At 45.6% G+C, this 19,828-nt stretch overlaps 4 protein-coding genes across 4 annotated transcripts; 2 read left to right on the top strand and 2 right to left on the bottom strand.

Annotated features, from left to right (window-relative positions):
• Window positions 1-828: 828 nt before the first annotated feature.
• Window positions 829-4,407, top strand: AOL_s00004g140 (uncharacterized protein; the record flags this gene model as incomplete). Its single annotated transcript, XM_011118790.1, has 4 exons — window positions 829-1,311; window positions 1,475-2,300; window positions 2,404-4,108; window positions 4,164-4,407. 4 exons carry the CDS (start codon window positions 829-831, stop codon window positions 4,405-4,407), a joined length of 3,258 nt encoding a protein of 1,085 aa, XP_011117092.1.
• Window positions 4,408-8,661: 4,254 nt separating this feature from the next.
• On the top strand, window positions 8,662-10,670 carry AOL_s00004g139 (uncharacterized protein; the record flags this gene model as incomplete). The annotated part of the gene is made up of 2 exons (XM_011118789.1): window positions 8,662-8,776; window positions 8,917-10,670. The coding sequence occupies 2 exons, from the start codon at window positions 8,662-8,664 to the stop codon at window positions 10,668-10,670; spliced, it is 1,869 nt and encodes a 622-aa protein (XP_011117091.1).
• An 817-nt stretch (window positions 10,671-11,487) lies between these two features.
• Window positions 11,488-15,012, bottom strand: AOL_s00004g138 (uncharacterized protein; the record flags this gene model as incomplete). Its single annotated transcript, XM_011118788.1, has 3 exons — window positions 11,488-13,868; window positions 13,943-14,764; window positions 14,988-15,012. 3 exons carry the CDS (start codon window positions 15,010-15,012, stop codon window positions 11,488-11,490), a joined length of 3,228 nt encoding a protein of 1,075 aa, XP_011117090.1.
• A 1,382-nt stretch (window positions 15,013-16,394) lies between these two features.
• Window positions 16,395-19,101, bottom strand: AOL_s00004g137 (uncharacterized protein; the record flags this gene model as incomplete). Its single annotated transcript, XM_011118787.1, has 5 exons — window positions 16,395-17,197; window positions 17,330-17,844; window positions 17,910-18,292; window positions 18,403-18,592; window positions 18,800-19,101. The coding sequence occupies 5 exons, from the start codon at window positions 19,099-19,101 to the stop codon at window positions 16,395-16,397; spliced, it is 2,193 nt and encodes a 730-aa protein (XP_011117089.1).
• Between the last annotated feature and the right edge of the window lie 727 nt (window positions 19,102-19,828).

Here is a 19,828-nt window from a genome sequence, read left to right as displayed (position 1 = left end):
AGGTACTATTACTTTGATAGTCATTTGACAGGCTGTTGTAATATATGAATCTCTCTGTCGGACGTTGTATGACAATTAACATCTGGAATGCAGGATATTAGGAAATGCCCCTCACACGTGAACAGGTGTAATTTCGTGAAGAAAAACTAGTCTGGACCTGGCCAAAACAATCCAAGAGTAGAAAAGTAATAGTACCGATATCTACGCATGAATTACTCTGGAAATAGTGCCCGTACGCGCTCGAGAGTACCAGTAACTGTTATCAGTCTAGATTGTGTAGACGAGTAATGGGGAGGCCTAAACGAATATGGCAAGGGAACAGGGATGTTCTGAGGGAAAAGAACCAATTGGGAGGCAGCAGCGGTGTTTCGTTTTGCGTTTTGTGTGTTTTGATTTGGACGTTTTGGGACGTTTTGAGTCGAGACCGGGTCGCAACAACAACAACAAAAAAGTGGATGTAAACAACAATTAACACAAAACCGGCGATAATTAATCTTCTGCGGTGGCTGATGCACACACACACACACCACACTCCATTCTTCCCTCCACTCTCCCGTCTTCCATCCTCCATCTCCTCTTCACCTCCTACCTACATCATCATCATCATATCGCCTTCACCACCGTGTTACTATCGAGATCCCAGTTGACGAGCCTCAACTGCATCTCCTCTTCTCAATCCAATCCAATCCAATCCAATTCGATATCAAGACTCTGTTTCAAAACTTCAATCTGAGAATTCGACTATCGCCCCACCGGTAACGGTGATATCAATACTTACCTGATTTATATAATTCACATCCGCCGTCCAAGCGGTCTTTCCCACCCGTCATGGACAGCTCTTTCCGTTCACGTTCCCCTTCGACTACTCATGGGTCTTATTTCCATGACTCTGACCAAGACGCGCACGATTATACGCGACTCCGATTACAACAACAATTGGCAAGAGATCTAGACGGCTCGCCTGCCTCCCATAAGTCAGATAGTACCATTGGCTCCCTTGGGATTTCCGAAGGCGCAGCCGCGATGTCAACCAGAAAATTAGATGATATATTGCCGCAGACTCCAAATCTTGACTCTAAATTCGTCAACTCTCAGTTTAAGGACTTCAGTACGATTGGTGTAGCTGTTCGCAATAGATTGTTCCCAGGAATGTCCAACAATACCGAGGACAGTGCTGAAATTGGTCGTGGAATCTCAGAGGAGCACACCAGAACCGACAAGTCCTCCACTCTTGGTTCTATCTTTGCTAGAACTGCAGCCAGAACTGCATCCAATGCTATTGATAACAACGGCAAACTCACCGTCCCCACTGTAAGCCAGGCCTCATCCTCCTCCAGACCCCACTCCTCCCCTTCCTGACCCCCCTTGGTCCTCGGGAAATGTGTTGTTTCTTTATTGTAGGGTGACGTCGAGGGGTCAATTAAATCGAGAATAAATAAAGACTGTAATAATTATGCTAACATTTCTCTGCCAGGCCGGAATGAATGCTGGTCCCCGGCGTCTCTCTCCAAACACCCGTGCTAGAATGCAACCGACGGTTGTAGACGAGTCCATGGAGCTTAGCTCGTACTCGATCGGTTCTCGTCTTAGTGGGTCGAGACGTCCCAGTCGTGATGTTCGCGCTACTAAAGAGCAGGCTGCCCGCGAAAAGCTTCAAGAAGCTGCCACGATCAAGGAGAACATTCCTTTACGCACTGCCTCTCATGGCTCTCTAGCCCAGTCCGGCCGCGTTACTTCAAACACTGCACTCTTGAACACTGAGAAGCTCTTCAGAGATATGGGCTTTTCTTCCGACGAGTCCGATTTCTCGGAGATCAAACCGTGTGACTCCCCATCCTTACGGAAATATCACAAGCGTGCTGCGTCTAAGCCACCAGTACCGAGTGTTACGGGCAATAGCATCAAGTTGCCCGATATGACAGGCATCTCTGATTTAGTCTCAAGCATTGATCACGGTAACCATATCTCCAACCGTTCACAGAGGGCTCCGATTCAACAGGTCCCAGTTCCCGTCGATGAGCGTGAGCTACTTGTTTCCCTTAAAAAATTACAAAAGAAGGTTGCAGCCCTCGAGGCCGATAAAGAGAAGGAACGAAAACGAGCGAAGGAATTAGAAAGAAATTGTGAAGAAACTCGTCAACTCTATCAAATTGAGGCCGACGGCCGACGTCAGCTCGAAGCTGAATTGAATAATCGAAAGCGAGCGGATAGCGCCCTCGGAGGAGAAATCGACAGCCAGCAGGGGTCGCCCAGACAGGTCGCTGCAGACCTCAAGGCCAAACATCAGGCCGAGTTGAAGAGTCAGTATCCCCCCGTCATAAATACACTCATAAATCAAAATTCGTTTATTATTATTATTATTATTATTATTGGGACTATGAGCTAACCCACATTGCGTCACAGAATTGGAGACTGTCGTTTCTTCGTACAGAAACCGCATTGAAAGCGTAGAGCGAAAATACTCTACTATGCAACAAGACCTCGGTCTTATCTCCCAAGAAAGGGATATTGCATCCAGCTCACTCGCCCGTAAGACAGCTCATAATGATGAGCTTCAAGAAGAAATAGAAAGTCTTCGTAAAGAAAACGATGAGCTCGCTCAAGAAAATGACCTTTTGTCCGGTGACATTGAGAGACTTATGAGGGATCTCGAAAGAAAAGATAAGGACTTGGATCATGAGAGAAAGCTCATGAATGATAAAATAAACCGGTATCGCGAGAAAGTAGCTAGAACGAGCAGAATTGCGACTGAGAGTACGCTTGCAGCTAATTCTTACCAAGCAATTACTCGAGGGTGGAAATCTGCCGTCAAGCAAGATGCAACGGCTGAGGAGTATACCGCCACGAAGGCGAATATCGCCGAGATTAAGAGGACAGAGGCTCGAAAGGCATCTGTCACCAATAACGCTCAGCCCGCGAAACCGGCTATCAAGATCACACGAGAAAGAGAAGGACAGCCTTTGGTGGCCTCGAAGCCCGAGGAGCGTGTTCAACAGCAAGTTGACACCGAACTGAAGAAGTTGTTCCCCTCCACCTCCACTGCCCCTGTCCCTGCCACAGCTTTGGCTGCCGCGAAGAGGAAGATTTCTAACTCTACAACTGCTAGCAGGTCTTCGAACAAACCTCATGTTAAGAAGACTCGAACAGTTGTCGAGGAGTATTCTGAATCCGAAACGGAAGAAGCGGCGCAGAATTTCCTAAATGTTCCATTCACCGCACCAACCACCGGGGAATCGTCCTTTATCGAGGCTTATTTGGATGACACGTTTACGGAGCCTTCTCTCAGCGAGTCTCGTATCCATCGGGAAATGGCAGGTGATGTTTTGGATGATGACACGAACACTAGCTTCGTCGAGGTAAGATCTACTGTTCCCCCTCCACCCAATTCAAGGCGTAGCAACCTTGTCTCACGACGCTTTGTGCAGAGTGAGGGAGTTGCTAGATTGAGAAGGGAAATTTTGGAGGAGAGGAAACAACTAGAAGCTTTCACATCCCAACAACGTACCGCCGAGAAAAATCCGCATTTCAGAACCGAGCGTACCACCCGTCGAAACGATGATGCCGACGTGAAGGTGCCCGAGGTTAAGAAACGTGTTCAGATTTTCTCCGAGAAGGATAACGATGAGCTTGATATTGAAGGTAACGATGAAGAGATCGGACATCCCTTCCTCCGTACTTCTATGATTGCCAATGACACCGAAGGAGAGATTGCGGATAACGAAATTGGTAATATCCTTCATGAACTACCCCGCTCCCTACCTTCCCCACCATCCTCTCAGCAGACTGTCAAGAGACATGTCAGTGCTATGTCTAGCATTCGTGCGGCAGAGGATTATAATAATGCTGTGGAGCGAGTCTGCATCCACAATGCACACTCCTGCACCCTATGCCACCGAGCATCTGCACTCGAGGAGTGCCAGGCAAAGGGACACATTGTGAACGAATCCTTTGATGTTGAGATTCCGGAAGTTGTCCCGATCTCGCGACGCATGTTAGACGATTCGGAGCTTGCTGAAGGCGAGGTCACGATCAGACCTAGCCAACCACCTAAATACGCTCTTGACAAAGTCATGAAGCAGATCCAAGATGAGTTAGAGCACTTGAAGCTGTAAGTTACTTCCTTTCTCCTATCCGATGGACACAGAACTAATGACCATATGCAGTGAATATAAGCAGGTCGAAGCGGAATATCTTGCTTGTGACCCATCTCTAGGTCGACGAAAGCGCAAGTCGTTGACGAATCAGCTTACTGAAATTGTCGAGTTGATGGATAAGAAGGCAGACCAGATATACGCCCTATATGATGTTGCTGAGGGTGTTACTGCCGATAGGGCATCGTCCGTTTCTAGAACTAGCGCAAGACGACACAGCACTGGCAGCAGAATTAGCGGCCACATCGTCGTCTAGATTGTTTTTCCCTCCCTCCCTATATCCCCCTACGAATACGAATACTGATTGATACCGCACTCGATTATCACGACTTTGGCAGTACGCGGTATACAAAAGCGACTTTGGACTTTTTCTTCTTTTCTTTTTCGATTCAGTACATGGGTTCTTTACAGGAACCTCTTTGATTGATTACTTTTACTTTTTTCGATTCCGCGACTACGTTTTGACTTTTTCCTTTCGATTCACGACATGCAATTCGTCGACTTTATTTTGATTTTTTTTTGGTTTTCTCCCTTTCCATCGCAATATACCCGTTCACTCGACCCTAGTGTGAACACCTTGCCGGCGCCTTCCCAAACGTCGACTACCTCTACCGCCTCGTACGTTTTATCCACTCGACCCTAGGGTGGATACCTCGTCAATGTCGTCCCCAACATTGGCACTCTTACTATGGTACTTGCTTGTGACGGTGTACATGGTGTACGTGTTTATGGCTTATGAAAACTTTGCATGGCTTTGCTGGTTTTTTGAGTATAGCTTTACTGTCTGGTATCAAGACGGTATACCTATTCTGATTGTTTTGATTACACTTGTTTCTTTTTGTTTTCCTTTTTCTCTTTCTGGTTTTTCCTTTTTTTTTGATCCCCTCTTATACGCTCTTACTTTGGCGTTTTCATCATAGGAGTATTTGGGTTCTTTTGGGTACATTGTTTTTCTGGTTTTCGTTTTTCCTTTTTTTCCTTTTGGGTACGGTTGGGCTTGTCATTCTGACATAAACCGTGGGTACGGTACTAACTATTGGGTAATTGAGTCTTTTTGGTTTTTTTTCCTTCTTGATCTCTTGAACTATCGATTGTAGTGCCGGCCTTTTTTTAAAAACCCCCATATCCTTTTCTTTTTTTCGCATTCTTCCTTTTCCGTGAGGCTACTGGATACGTATGTATTTACGTTAGGTATGCATGTAGATGTATTGAACGGCCGTTTCTTGCATGGAAGGCGAATGCACAGCGAGGAGTTTGTAAATGTACATGTTAAATGAAAGAAAAGTGGAAATTTAAAGATTGGAACATCAATATCAATATCAATATTATATTTAATACGAATATATCAGGGTGTATGTAGATGAGGTGTGATTAGAAGTGTATGTGAGTTGGTGAAGCGATATATATAAGTGATGTGGTATTTATACGAGTTGGTGTTTCGGTCTGCAGCTGCAGCTAGCGTCGTGGATCTAGAGTTGGTTAAGTGGTTATTGAATACATACTTGGGTATTCTATTCTGATAGCAGCGTTTTGATATTGTAAGTACTAGATCTTGAAAACAATCATCGGATAAGTACTTAGGTCACTGGAATATCCAGCAGAAGTAAGACCGTTGCAGTTAGCCCAGGTCGCAGTTAGCTCAGGTCGCAGTTAACTCAAGTCGCAGTTAACCCAGGTCGCAGTTAGCCCAGGTCGCAATTAGCCCAGGTCGCAATTAGCCCAGGTCGCAATTAGTCATGGCTACCTTCGACGGTGTAAAGCTCTAGCTATCATACTTAACCAATTATAACTACTAGAGTATGAAGTAAAATGACAAAGAAACTTAAACTTGCGGAATATATAGGAAGAGATGGTGTATATGGCTATAAGGCTGGAGAATATATTTATAATTAGGTATCGGGTATGAATTTTGGAAAGTTTGAGGGTTGCATTAGTCAAAGCAGGGTTTGGTTCTATATGTATAGTGTAGCTTTGGACGTCTAAGGTTAATAACTAGGTAGGTACTTAGGTATTACTATCTTGATTTAGTATCGCCGTAGGGGAAGAAGAAGCAGAAGGCTAGTGAAACCAATCGATTCCGCCAACTGGACTCTCGTCGGTAAACTCTATTTTTCAGTCAGGCTAGGCGCCAATAAGAAATATCAATATTGATATCAATATCGATATCGTTTTAGGCGCTGTATAAGGCTCAGGGGCTTGCATACACCACTACGCCTTAGAAGAAAAAATATATATTAAGTCTAGAAAAGGAGATCCTTGTCTATATACCTTAGATGGAAATGCAGCATTCGATATTGCATATTGTGAGACAGCATCTGTCTACGCCCGCATCGGAACAAGACTGGTAGGTAAGTACGAATAAAAGTAATTACGTAACCCATAGGCGCACGTATGCACAATCGATCTGCTACTTCTCCCGGTCATAGGAACCTCAAATACAGCGATGAGTTATGATAAGAATAACAAAGGCAGCTCCGCCAACTGCATTGGCCATATACTGGACGAAAGAGAAAGGGGTGATTGAACTAGTGTATGTGGCAACGAGCTCAGCTCAGCTAGTCATATCTAGAACCGTTTAATCACCACAAAAGCTTGCGGCTGAATTGACTGCGTTTGTTTGTAGAAAGAACGTTTAGGGGGGTTCAACAGGACCTGACTTTTATGTGGCGACCAAGATTTATGAGGAAAATCCAGTATAAATATTCTAGAAATATATTTCTGTTGAATTGTAACTGAATATACAACTATCGGAAAATTCCAGAATGTTATCTACAACAGTTGATATAATATAAAAGAAGGCCTGATAATCCAACAAAAAAAAAAGAAGAAACGCAGTTCTCATTACGAAAGAGGGAGAGGAAGAAAGACAAGCTTTGGTGGACATCTCGGCAATTTAATAATCAACCAGGGGTGGCCATGGGCCAATCATATTAATACCTTTACGGGTAGACCGGCATTTCAAAGCCCTCGTCCGAAGAGGCTGAAAAAGGAAGAAGAAGAATCAATTCAGAAGAAGAAGAAGAAGGGGAAACGGTTTGCAAGTACAGACTATGTTCAGCTCGAAAGTCTTGTAGACGACTCGGCAAACGCTAATGATTCGCATACCAAGATAAATGATAACGTTACACTCGCCGCAACTGTGGAGTTTCTATTCTAAAAAAAAAGAACAGTCTACTAGACGTTCGCGGTTCTGAATCAAAAGAGAAAAAGAGAGAGAGAGAGAGGCCATGTGAACACATGACATGTCACGACATTCCTCATTCCCTTGCATCTATTCGCTGGTATGACTTTTTTTCTTTCTCTCAAAGTAGGATATCCCCTTTTTATAGCATCAAAAAAGAACAAAAGTATTAATAATAATATATCGCATGCAACGTCGCTAGAAACCAGTCGTTCGATTCAAAGGGAAAAAGAAGAGACGGCAAAACCACCCAGAGCATCCGTCCAAACATCCTCGGAACCTAGGCTTGTCAGTGCACCCAAAACTAATATCGTACGAGTGAAAAAGGGAAGAAGAACAAGAAGAACCCCGCCGAATGCAACCCCAAGACTTCTCATGTCTCCTTCGCCAACAGTTCACAAGAGAATCTCAAGACGCTTAGGATGATGACTGAACAATTACTCCCAAATCGTCCCGCGCCAACGCAAAGTAGGCGTTACAAATTACCACACTTAGAAACTTTCCCCGAAGGCCCTTTCGATTGCCCCCCTTGCTTGTGCAGTACAAAGTTATGAAGTCCAGCCATTGAGGTCATTTATTTCACCCCACCAGGGTGAGGAAAAATAAAGTTATTGCCTAATCCATTCTGGCTGTCGTTCCCTCCCCCTCGCGTGCGGATTTTCAGCCCTTTTCTCGGTGTATGTTTTCGTCTTGTACTTGTGGGGTTTTTTCTCAGTTTTGTTAGCATGGGCCTGCGCTCGTGTTTAAAATTAAGCCAAGGATGTAAGGTAGCATTTGGATCAAAATGCCATGCAGGGACTATCGCGCTCTCTCTCTGCCTCTCCGCCTCTTTCAAGTTCAAATCACCTTCTTCTCGGCTGAAGGCGAGGGAAAATGGCGAAATGGCATTTTTTATTTTTTCCTTTTCCCGTTTACAGATTTAGAAGAGGAGGGAAGAAAAACATAGCATTCCTTTTTCAATAAAGAATGCCTAACCCCCCGATTTAAACCACAAAGCTACGAAATCGTGAATCCTTTCTTACAAGGCTTTTTCCTTTCGAGTAGCTTTGCTTACTATAGTCATTCGTTAGAATTCTTTTTGCTATTCTGTCTACCGACAGGAAGAAAGAGGTGTCACTCGTTTTTATATCCTCCTCTCTGTCTCTTTTTTTAGTTCTTCCACACGCACACTTCATTCCTTTCATTCCTTTTTTTTTCTTCTTCTTCTTTTCTTTGGGGAAGATATACATCTCTTCCAGAACCTTAATATATATATAAATAAGTAGTTATAAGAAAAGAAGTCGAAGAAGAAGAATAGAAGAAGAAGCGGAGGGAAAATCATAAGACAAAATGGCATCAACAGACATCCGCATGGAGAGTCTGACACCGCCCAGCACCGGCACCCCAGACAAACTTGCAGCCGCACATCCAACATCAGCAGCCAAAAAGTCCAGACGAAAGATATGTATGTTATGTTATGTTACACACCATTTCTTAACTCCACTTCCCCGCCTTCTCCAGAAATTTCTCTCCCCCCCTCACAAACAAAACCACTCAAATAAAGATTCGCTAACTGATAAACCGTTTTTTTTTGAAACAATCCAGGGATCGGGATAACCGCATTAGTATCTTTAGCAGCAATAGCTGGCATCGTAATCGCAGTACTAATAAGTCAAAAAGTCATCCGCGTGGGCTCCTCCTCTTCAAACAGCGTCTCCGAAGCAGCAGCAACCTCTCAAGCCGCCGAAGGCAGCAGTGGTGGTGGTGGTAACAATAACAACGGCGGATCCCCCCCACAACCCTCCAAGACCGACTCTGGCTCAGCAACAAACACATCAGGCGGCACCTCATCCCCCATAAAGTCCAATTCCCCAGACGACGAAGATGAAGACGACAAAGACAACGAACCAGAAGTCGTCTGCCCTTCCCCCTCCGACATCCCCAAATCCTCCAAGGGATCCTACTATGACACAACATCCTGGCTAACCCTCGAAGGCTTCAACTGTACATTCACCACCAACACAATCGGTTCATTACCTTTAGTCGGTCTGAATAGTTCTTACTCCAACACCGCCCGCGCAAACCCACAAGTCCCACCTCTTACAAAACCCTGGGGCTCATATGCCGCCCGTCCCGCTCGCGGTGTGAACCTCGGCGGATGGTTATCATTAGAACCATTCATCACCCCATCGTTATTCGACTACCCACGTTCCGCATCGATCTACGACGAATACGGCTTAACCCTCCACTTGGGACCCGAAAAGGCAGCTAAAGTTCTAGAACAGCATTACGCTACTTTTATCACCGAAGCTGATTTCAGAGACATTGCGGCCGCTGGGTTGGATCATATTAGGATTCCGTTTAGTTATTGGGCCGTGGAGACTTACGAAGGGGATCCTTATGTTTCACAGATCTCTTGGAGGTATCTGTTGAGAGGTATCGAATGGGCTAGGAAGTATGGGTTGAGGATTAAACTCGATCTTCACGGACTCCCCGGTAGTCAAAACTCTTGGAATCATTCCGGAAGACAAGGGAAAGTGAATTGGTTAACCGGTCCCGACGGACCGGCGAACGCGGAAAGATCGTTAAAAATCCACGATAAATTATCGAAATTCTTTGCTCAGGAGAGATATAAAAACATCATCGCCTTCTACGGATTAGCCAACGAACCCGGTAGAGATCATGATATCAACTTATTGATCCAATGGACTCAATCGGCTTATAAGATCGTTAAGGATAACGGAATCGATGCTTCGCAGGTTATGTCCGACGCTCTCCGTGGGTTAGGAGAATGGCACGGAAGAATGACAGGTCTGGGAGATTCGATGGTTTTGGATGGTCACGAATACGTTATCTTTGATAATGCATTATTGTCTAAGACTCATACCCAGAAGATCGAGTTTGCGTGTCAAATCTGGGTTGATCAGATCACTGGTAGTATGAATACCGCCACGGGATTCGGTCCTACGATGGTTGGGGAGTGGTCGCAGGCGGATACCGATTGTACACAACATTTGAACGGGATTAGTAACGGTGCCAGATGGACTGGTACTTTCTTCAATGGTTCCCCCGCGTGTCCTACGGGGGATAAACAGTGCAGCTGTGATCTTGCCAACGCCGATCCCAAGGATATGTCGCCGGAGTATAAGCTGTTTTTGAAGGTTTGGGCGGAAGCCCAGATGGATGCTTTCGAGAAGAGTTGGGGTTGGTTTTATTGGACTTGGAAGACGGAGAGTGCGCCGTTGTGGAGTTATAAGGCCGGATTAGAAGGAGGGATTATGCCGGAGAAGGCGTACGAGAGGGATTGGCATTGCGATAAGCCAATCCCCAGCTTTGGGAAGTTGTCGGAGATTTTGTGATCGATCCCCTTTTTCTTCTTCTTCTTCTCTGAAGGTTTGATCCGATTTGGTTTTGATTTGATATGATTTTTCATCTTCTTCTTTTCACCTTTTGGTCGATAGATGGGATATTCTTTTTTTCATCTTCGTCTTATTTTTTATTTTACGGATTTTTATGTATTGAGCCTTATATTACCCTTACCTTTTACCCCCACCTCCTTTTACGATTCACATGTATATTATTACCACTCCTTTACTGACTATTTACCTGAAGAACTAATTAATATATATTAATAATGCCCATCGACAGACCAAATACGTTGCTCGGATATCTATGTATAATAATCTAAGCTTTCATGCAAAACTTGCAAGAGCCCCTCGTCTCAATCATGACGCTTGGGGACAAAACTAATAGATGGATGGGTGGATATAGAGACGATATATATATAAAGGATGACTTTTGTATTCCATACTTTTGTGTACTTGATTCAAAAAAAGAACTCCATGAAAAGAAGAAAGAAAGAATGCAAGAAAGAAAGAACCCTCCTGCGGGCACCTAACAACCGAAGATACGTATGTAAAAAGACTCCACAAGGAAAAAAAAAAAGGTATAAAAAAGGACAAAAGAATGACTCCTCGCTAGATATATATATGTCATACATCCCCATAAAAACCCTCCTATCAAAACAAACCCAACAAGGCTTTTTGTGTACCAAGATAAAGATAAAACCCCTTCATAAATCGCCCTGTGCTTTTGAATCCCTGCGTATTGCATAAAAAGAACCCATCAAGAAAAAAAAAAAAAAGAAAAAGAAAAGAAAAAGAATGAAGAATAATCTTATGAAGAAGAAGAAATCAACATCTTCAACTCCGACGCCATCGGCGGATAACCCATAGCCCTGACATTTCTCTCCTCTTCCATCCTCTCCTGCTCACTAGGTCTTCTCCCACCTCTACCCAAAAAGCTAGGAATCGGGATCTCAAACTTGAAGATTTCCGCCCACCCGTTCTTCTTTTTATCCCCGCTGTCGTTACTGCCATTGACGCCGGCAGCATTAGCATTCTCACTAGCAGCAGCCCCGTCCTTATCCTCCTCCTTCACCTCAGCCTTCTTGGGCTTATAGCTCAACGGCTTAATCAAATGTCCAAAGTCGATAATCCTCTCTTGAACCGGAGGTGCGGGAGGAGGACGGGAGTAAGCACTATATCCCGGCGGTAAAACCTGTACCTCCGGTCGTTTCTGATACCCATATCCACCGGGAGTAGCTGTATACCCACTATACGAATACCTCGCAGGGCTATACGCATAGCTTGACGGTCTGGCTTGACCAACAGCAGTAGTCGCTGTAGAAACTCTCTGATGCGAAGGTTTTGGAATTTGGTGAGGTAACTGTAACTGTCCCGTAGATGTCGCGGCAGATGATGAAGAAGAAGATGGTTGAAGCGTCTGGTCCGTTCCGGGAAGGCCTGATGAGTCGTGTAATCCCAACCCAGACGATTGTAATATAATTCTCATGATGTCAGGCGTAAGATCCAGATCCTCGTCGTCGTCATAGTCTTCCCCGTCTCCGTACATCTCATCATCCTCACCACTTGCCCCCGCCGTCATATCCATCATGCTGTCGTCTTGGGTCAATGGGATTACTTGTCCTTCTGGCTGTTGGTACTGTTGTTCATGCTCATGGGGTGGTGGCAGCAATTGCTGTTGCTCTAGTTGATTCGGTAAATCGGTTTCTGGTAGTCCCTCATGGCTTCCCTGCGTAGCTTGTATCTCCGCCAAAATTTCCGCCAATGTCTCCTCGATATCCCCAATACCATCGACTGCATTGATAAACCTTTGAAGCTGATCCTCGTTCAAGTCGTCGAGTTTGATCCCCGCCCCTTCCAAAAACTCCGAGAAACTAGCTGCCACATCCCCTTCTGCACCTTCTGCACCCTCCGTACCATCAGCGCCCTCATCGCCCTCGTCGCCCTCACCACCTTCGGCATCACCACTGGCATCAAGGACAACGGTATCATCCCCACCATTACCCATTTCTTCATCCTCAAGTCCCGGGATCCCGACTTCTTGCGCGATGCCATCCAAAACTGCCGCATCCAAGACCATTTCATCAATTCCCGCCGCACCATCGTGTCCCATAATCGTTGCGAGAAATTGATCCCTCGTATTGGGCGACATAATCTCCAAATGCTGATGTAGATCCGAAATGTCCGTTTGGTCCGAATGTAGCTCCTGTAGCGCCAAATCCAACTCTCTCATCCCATCATCGCCCATCACATCCGTTACCGCCTCCACCGCCTCTGAAGAAATCGGCAATCCATCTTCACCCACCACTCCGACAATAGTCTCATCACCCGGCGAATCTTCGAGTTCTCCAGCCTGCTCCTCCTCTTCATCTCTTAAAGCCGCTTCCAGAGCTGCAATGTCTTCAAGCGACATATCACCAGCCTCGATAAGTTGCTCCAGATATTCAACTGTAAAGCCTCCGGAACCTGCAGCTTGTTCTTCTTCACTTGTAGTTGCAGCTTCCATCTCCAATGCCGCAACCATATCATCCATCTGCACGTCACCGAATGAGTTATCTTCCAGCATGTTCTCAGCCTCCTGCACCGCTGCCACGGGTACGGCCTTCTGCGCCCCTCTTCCAATAATCGCATCAAAAGCCGCATCAAATTTCGATGCTAGCCCGTCGTCCGCAGCGAGAACGCCTTCGGGTTTAACTTCCGTAACTACGGTGGCAACATCAGAAACAACGGGACCGACATCAATCTGTTGCTGCTCCTGCTGTTGCTGTTGCTGATGTTCTTGTTCTTGTTGTTGTTGCTGCTGCTGCTGCTGTTGCTGCTGCTCTGGCGCCAGATTCTCCAAATAGGCCCTCATCCCCGGATCGCCCCAAAGCCTCTGACAGGCCGCATTCCAGGTCTCATAATCAATCTCTCCATTCTCGATCCAATTTCTCAAGTTCTCCGCTGCACCTTCTTGATTCGTCAATACGCCCGCCATAACCTGACTTGGATTGTCGCTACAAAAGTCATCATTGCTATTCCAGCAGGAGGAACCGGGTGTTTCGTTCTTCTTCAATTGGGTTTTGAACTCTCGTTTGACTTTTCGACGGTTGAATTCTTCGTCCATCCAGATACGTTTTTGGTCGGATGGGTTTGGGCCGAAGAGTTTGGTCGCACGACGGGAAACACGGCCGCGGAGATCATTATCTTTGTCTATACCAAACCAAAAAAACTTTATTAGTATAAATTTTGGATGTGAAGATGGTAGATTTTTAGGTATAGCATACTCCTATCACTATTCTCCTCTCTCCACTTCTTCTTCCTCTCTCTATTTTCTGCTCGAACCCGTTCCCTCTCCGCTCTAGTCTCGGGATCCGAATCGCCAGCATTCTCAGGTGAAAGCCCAGATACACTACCATCCATCGTCAAAATTGCAGAATCACGTACGCGATGGGCGAGCCAGCGCATCATCCCGTCGTCATCCTTCGGAAGGTCGGTAGCACTAAATTGCAGGTTCTCCCGGCTCAATGGCATCGTTGGTGGTAGAGGGTTATGTATTGATGGTGGAGGTGGAGGGTATATTTGTGTATCTGACGTAGGTGGGAAAGGTGGTGGCGGCATCGAGGTATGGTGGGGCATTGGCGGTGTCGTGGCGGGGGGAATGTAGGTATTTGATGGCGGCGTTGACGGTAGAGGACCACCCAATTGGAAATCATTAACTATATCATCACTTCCAATTCCCGTCCCAGTTCCCATTTGTATGCCTAGAAGCTCAGGAGTTGGAATAGTCGGCTTCACATCTTCGGTGACGGATTTTCGTCGTTTTTCAGGTGATTGAAGGAGTAGTGATATTTCTGGTATTTCCGACGATTTTCGTTTTCGAGAAATATCATCTTTTGGTGTAGATGGTACATCGGATTGAGGAATCGTAGCAGCATCGAGAGCTGGCGATTGAGGAGTTGGAGTTGGAGCAACGGGTGGTTGTGGTAGCAGGAGTGGTGGTTGTGATTGTCGAGGAGGTGTAGTCATAGTCGTAGTCGTAGTAGGAGTGGTAGTAGTAACAACCTCAGCTTCCTCCTCTACAGGCGCAGCCAGCGGCGGGGGAACATCTAAACAAATGGAAGTAAACCCAGTATTAGCAATCCACGATCCTTGACAAACCAAATAATCGAGATCCACAAGCTCGAGCGCAGCTCCACAAGCCGTGGGAAAATACTGGGATCGGGGTAGTAATCAAGATTCTCGCAGGTGTCCACAGCAGCAGCGCCAAACGAGAGATAAAGCGAGACAATTTGGAACAAAAAAAAAAAAGAGAGAGAGAGGCAAGTGTACCAGTGGATTCCATTTCCTCCGTCATCGCGACGGACTGCCGCAGTATCACTGTATTTCTATCGATCGCAAACGGGTCTTTAAGAACACCTGAGCATGCAGGTGCAGGTAAGGATGTCGATGGGAGAAGAATACAGGTCGGTGTGAAGGTGGTAAGATTGTGAAGGAAGGGAAAGGTGAGGTGAGGAATGAAGATGGAGAAAGGAAGAAGAAGAAAAACCTTTGGCGGGAAAAAGAAAGAAAGAAAGAAAAAAGGTCAACACCTTCAAGTTCCGCCCAACACTCGCCTGTCTTCACCTAAAAAAAGCTATCTCCAAGTGATATAATATGGAATCAAAGGCTTCATGAATAATTAATATTATTAGTGCTCTGTCTACCTAAGTTTTGTAGGAACAGGAGTAAAGTACAGGTCCACATCGAAGTTAACGTTAACAGGTAGTAATAATAATGAAAAAGGAAGTCGTCTATAAGCATATAGTAAGTAGTATAATACAAGCCTTAAGAAAAAACAGGTTAAAAGAACAAAGCAGCATCACAAAAGCAAGTAATAGGAACATACCCGCCGTTTGAAAAAGAATACAAAGCAGACTTAAACAAAAGATGGATGATAAAAATAAATAAAAAAAACTCCCAGCCGGTCCCAGTTCTTTTCTAGTTTAGCATTTTTGGTTGGAATTGAATTGGAATTGTGATTGATTGATTGTAATAAGCATCGATTTCCCAGATAGCTATGCAAGCTCTTGCCGTTTCGCGGTACAGTACACATGTATTCTTTTGCAATTTGAAGACGACTTTTTTTTAAATTGGTTCGAGAACGTAAGATAGAGAAAGGTCCGGGGTTCCTGGAATCCTGTGTTTTTTTGCGATTTTTTTGGTTTCGATAGAAAGGAGAGAAGGAGAGGGAGAAGGAGAAGTAGAGGAACGACGGTCCTGAAGTATTAGTGATAGCCTCATTAAAAGGATAATCGCAATAAGCAATAACTGTAGCAGTTGACGGTAAACAATAATGAATAAAACAAGAACGAGCATTGGTAATGATAACAGGCCATGTAGTGTAAACAATAAGCAGGAGGGACGAAACAGGCAGACTGCTAATGAAAACAGACAGTAATAAACCCTGACCCGTAAAAGATTTTTTTGAAGAAAACAAAATAATGGTGCCCGCAGTAAAGAGATAATATAATCCTCTCATGTTATGCGCTGGCTCGTTCAGTTAAAAGGCGTAAAGAAAAAAGAGGAAGGATAGCCACCTGTGTATGAAAATGAAAAAGACAAAAAAAACCATGACGCCGGAGGTAAGAAGCATTAAAACACCACACCGTAATATGTGGATTAAAATGGTACAATGGAGGGGCGTATTTGTAGTGAAAGGTACAGCAGTGAGAGTAAAATAAAGTGAAGTTAACCCATCTAAAGAAGGTTGTTCTTCTTCCTAGCAGCTTTTTCGCTCTCCTCGATGGCCATGAATCGGCGAATCTCCTGCAACTTGTCGTTAAGAGACTTGATGGACTCTTCGGTAGCAAGTTCAGCAGGTTCGACGGTCTCGTCATCGGGGCGTTGGACGACAACAACAGCAAAGTCTCCGTCGGCGTCCTTGGTAGGTTCATCTGCAGACTTTGGATCGGTCTGGTCCACCTTTGGACTCTCGTCGCTAGGGTGGTCATACCAGTAATCCTTGGCCTTGAAGCGGATCCAATCGGTCAAATCGGTAACGGCGTCACTGCCTTTGACAGCATACCAAACGACCGGGCGCTTCTTGGTCTCAGCATCGTTGGTCATAGGACTGTCGCCGTTGGCATCGACCTCACTGGCTTCGTTGGTGCTTCCGTTGGCCTCGGGTTTCTCCTGAGCCTCGCCGGATGGATGCTCAAGACTCTTAAACTTCCTGCACATGATCCAGGAACCCCATTCTGACCCTCTTTCGGGACCGGGAGCGAAAAGGTGGTATCTGTTTCCCAGAAGATCGGTTCCGAGGCTAGTACTGCATCGGGGGTCCATAGTGCGTCTCTTCGACCTATCGGAGCCATCAGGGAACTGTAGTGGCGTACGAAGGTTGCGGACCACGTACCACTGCTGTAACTCGAAGCGATCAATGTTGTAATCCTTTGTGTCTCTAGCGTCCTCGAGCTCTGCAATTAGCTTGGCAATACGGGCAGTATTGCCTGAGGCAGAAACTTTGGCCTCTTGGATGGTGTTTCGCTTGGTCTCGAAGCCTGAATCATTATTATATTAATTAGTATTGAATACGGATGATGAGTGTTTGAAGGTGGAAGAGGGAGGATAGAGGGGAAAGGGAAGAGGGAGGGGGAGGTTATGTCGTCGCCGAGGGAGAGAAGGGGACTTACGCTCTCTTTCCGCTTTGATATCGTCCCACGTCTGACGTCTGATCAGCTTCAAGCCAGCCTCCAAATCGCTGTCAATATTCTCTTTGATGACCGGAGAGGTAACGGCAATCTGCATCAGCTTCTCAACAACAAAGATTCTTATCTCGCTGTCCTCGAAATCTGTCCATTTGCCTTCCTCGAGCGATCCGAGCTCGACGAGAAGCTCAAAGACATGGCCCCAGAAGTCATTCGAATCACCATTAGCCTTTTTGATGGCATCGATCGACTTATCGACCACTGCTTTCTCCTCGGCGGTGAATGTCCCCTTGTTGGCCAGCTGCTTCTGGTCAGGATTGGCTGGACGGTTTGTAACTTCCTTTTCGAGAGGAATTTCCTTGATTGCGTGCAGCATCGAGGAGATGAGAGCTTTAAGCGTGGAGGCGGACCATTGGGCGACCGGGTCATCGATGGCCTTGAAATGGCTTCTGGGGACCCCTAGGTCGCCCCCAAAGCGGAGGACGAAATCTCGGATAGCACTACCGGTAAGTTAGTATTTCACGTTTATTATGGATGCCAAAAGCAGGGAATGAAGGAAGCTTACATCTTAGCATCAAGGCACTCTTCGGAGAAGTCAACCTCGATAGGCTCGAAAGTTGGAGCTTCTTTGACAGTTGGCCTCGGAGGAGGTCCGATGGCCATCTTGTCCATTCCGTGCAGCTCAAGACGTCTCTTCTTGAGGGCATCGCCGGTGGTAGTATCGACAATTCGATTTGTAGAAGACATCTCGAATTCTCCCATAGCGTACTTTCTCGAGTCGGCGCGCTTACGTTTGGTTCCGTTTGAAAGGTTGGAGTCCGAGAAAGCTTCGTGGCCGGAGTCGTATGGGGTCGGAAGGAAATCGTGCCCGCTGCCGTTTGGGCCGGACCCTCGACGAGACGACAGAAACAAGTCAGGTGATGATGCAATCTTCTTCAGCTTGTTGTTCTTTAAAGTGAAAGAAGAAAGTTAGCTAACTGGTTTTAAAAAAAAAAATCTTTTATAGGGAAGGGTTTGAAGCTAGATGTGTTTGTCGATGAAAGGACGCGGGTACTCACATCGGTACCGTCGTCTAGCGACGTCTTTGGTTTGCATGCTAAGCATTTGCAAATCGCACGACACTTCGGGCAAGCCCATTGCGGTTGGGACGAGTCGTTCCACTGATGACGGAGGAACTCAGGTTCGCCGGGATGATATGCTCTGATTTCGTTCTTCTCGTACTTCTCGGCCAAGCAGATACGATCAGTGCTAGCAACGGAATTTCGTTAGTTATGCTGTCACGCGTAGCTCGCCAAAAGGACCGGGCGAAGAAAAAAAAAGAAAAACCCGAAAAGACTCGAAACCCAAAAAAAGGGACCCGAAAACACCAAGGAAAATTATCATTGGAATAATACAGATTGAGAAACAAAGAGACAAGAGACGAAGGAAGAAGGAGAATAAGAAGGAGAAGCTTACTGATATCTTAAACCACAAGGCCTTGGCTTGTTATCTTTACTAATGATAGCGGTGCATTGCAAAAAGTGATCATATCTCTTAATGTAGCCGTGACATTGGTGACAAGAGTTCAGGCCTTGTTGGTTAGGATCGACAGATTGAATGAGATTCTCGGGAACAAGCTTCTTCATAAACTCCAGACGGTCTAATCTCATCTGTTCGTTTTTTGTGATTTTCTTGGTTGTGCTGACAGGTGTCTCGGAGCCATCAACAGCAGGAGTGGAGCGACCACTTGCCCCGTTTAATTTTGGCGTCGGTGCCATGATTATCGCGTCGGATTGGAATCCAGGATGGAGTCCAGATCAAGGAGAAGATGGTAGAGTTAAGCGATTGGACCTATGGAAAAGAACCGTGGGATTTGATATTTGGAGAGAAAGAGGGAGGGAATCCGTCGTGGTAAGAGAAAAGGAGGGAGGGAAGGTCGAATTTATCAATATCAGGCGACCGTGAAAGCTATGTAGGCGTGTAGGAGTATACGTCTATGTGGATGTGGATGGATGGATGTATATATGTATGGAGAGTGTCGATGAGGTTTTAGGGAGGTAGATGCGGAAGAGGAAGAGGAAGAGAAGGAGGAAGAGACGAAGAGAGTCAGGAGAAGTTAAGTTGGTAGTTGCAATTGATTGGGAAAGGTTGTTCTAGGCCCCGAGGAGATGTTGTTTTGGAATAAGGGAAAAAAAAGGGATTCCAAGAGCAGCAGCATGCACAGTTCGAGTTACAGCCTAGCCCGTCGACGTCGGTAAGAGCAAGATGACAGGAAAAAAATGTGGCAATTGACTGAGAACTCCAACAATTAATCCAAGAAGAGTCTAAATATAATCTACCGTCGGTGAGAGTATATTTTTTTTAGTAGAAAAAGTAATTGGTTTTGTTTTTTCTTTCCAACGAGGGACGGACCGATGGATAGACGACAGCCAGACAGACGGACCGCGGGATAGTATAGTATAGTATATAGGTAGTATCGTATAGTTAAAAATAAAAAAAATAAAA

Source organism: Orbilia oligospora, assembly GCF_000225545.1.
Source record: "Orbilia oligospora ATCC 24927 unplaced genomic scaffold scaffold00004, whole genome shotgun sequence".
In the NCBI taxonomy this organism is placed as follows: domain Eukaryota; kingdom Fungi; phylum Ascomycota; class Orbiliomycetes; order Orbiliales; family Orbiliaceae; genus Orbilia; species Orbilia oligospora.
The sequence above is the reverse complement of the archived record's forward strand: the minus strand, read 5'-3'. Positions and strand labels throughout refer to the sequence as shown.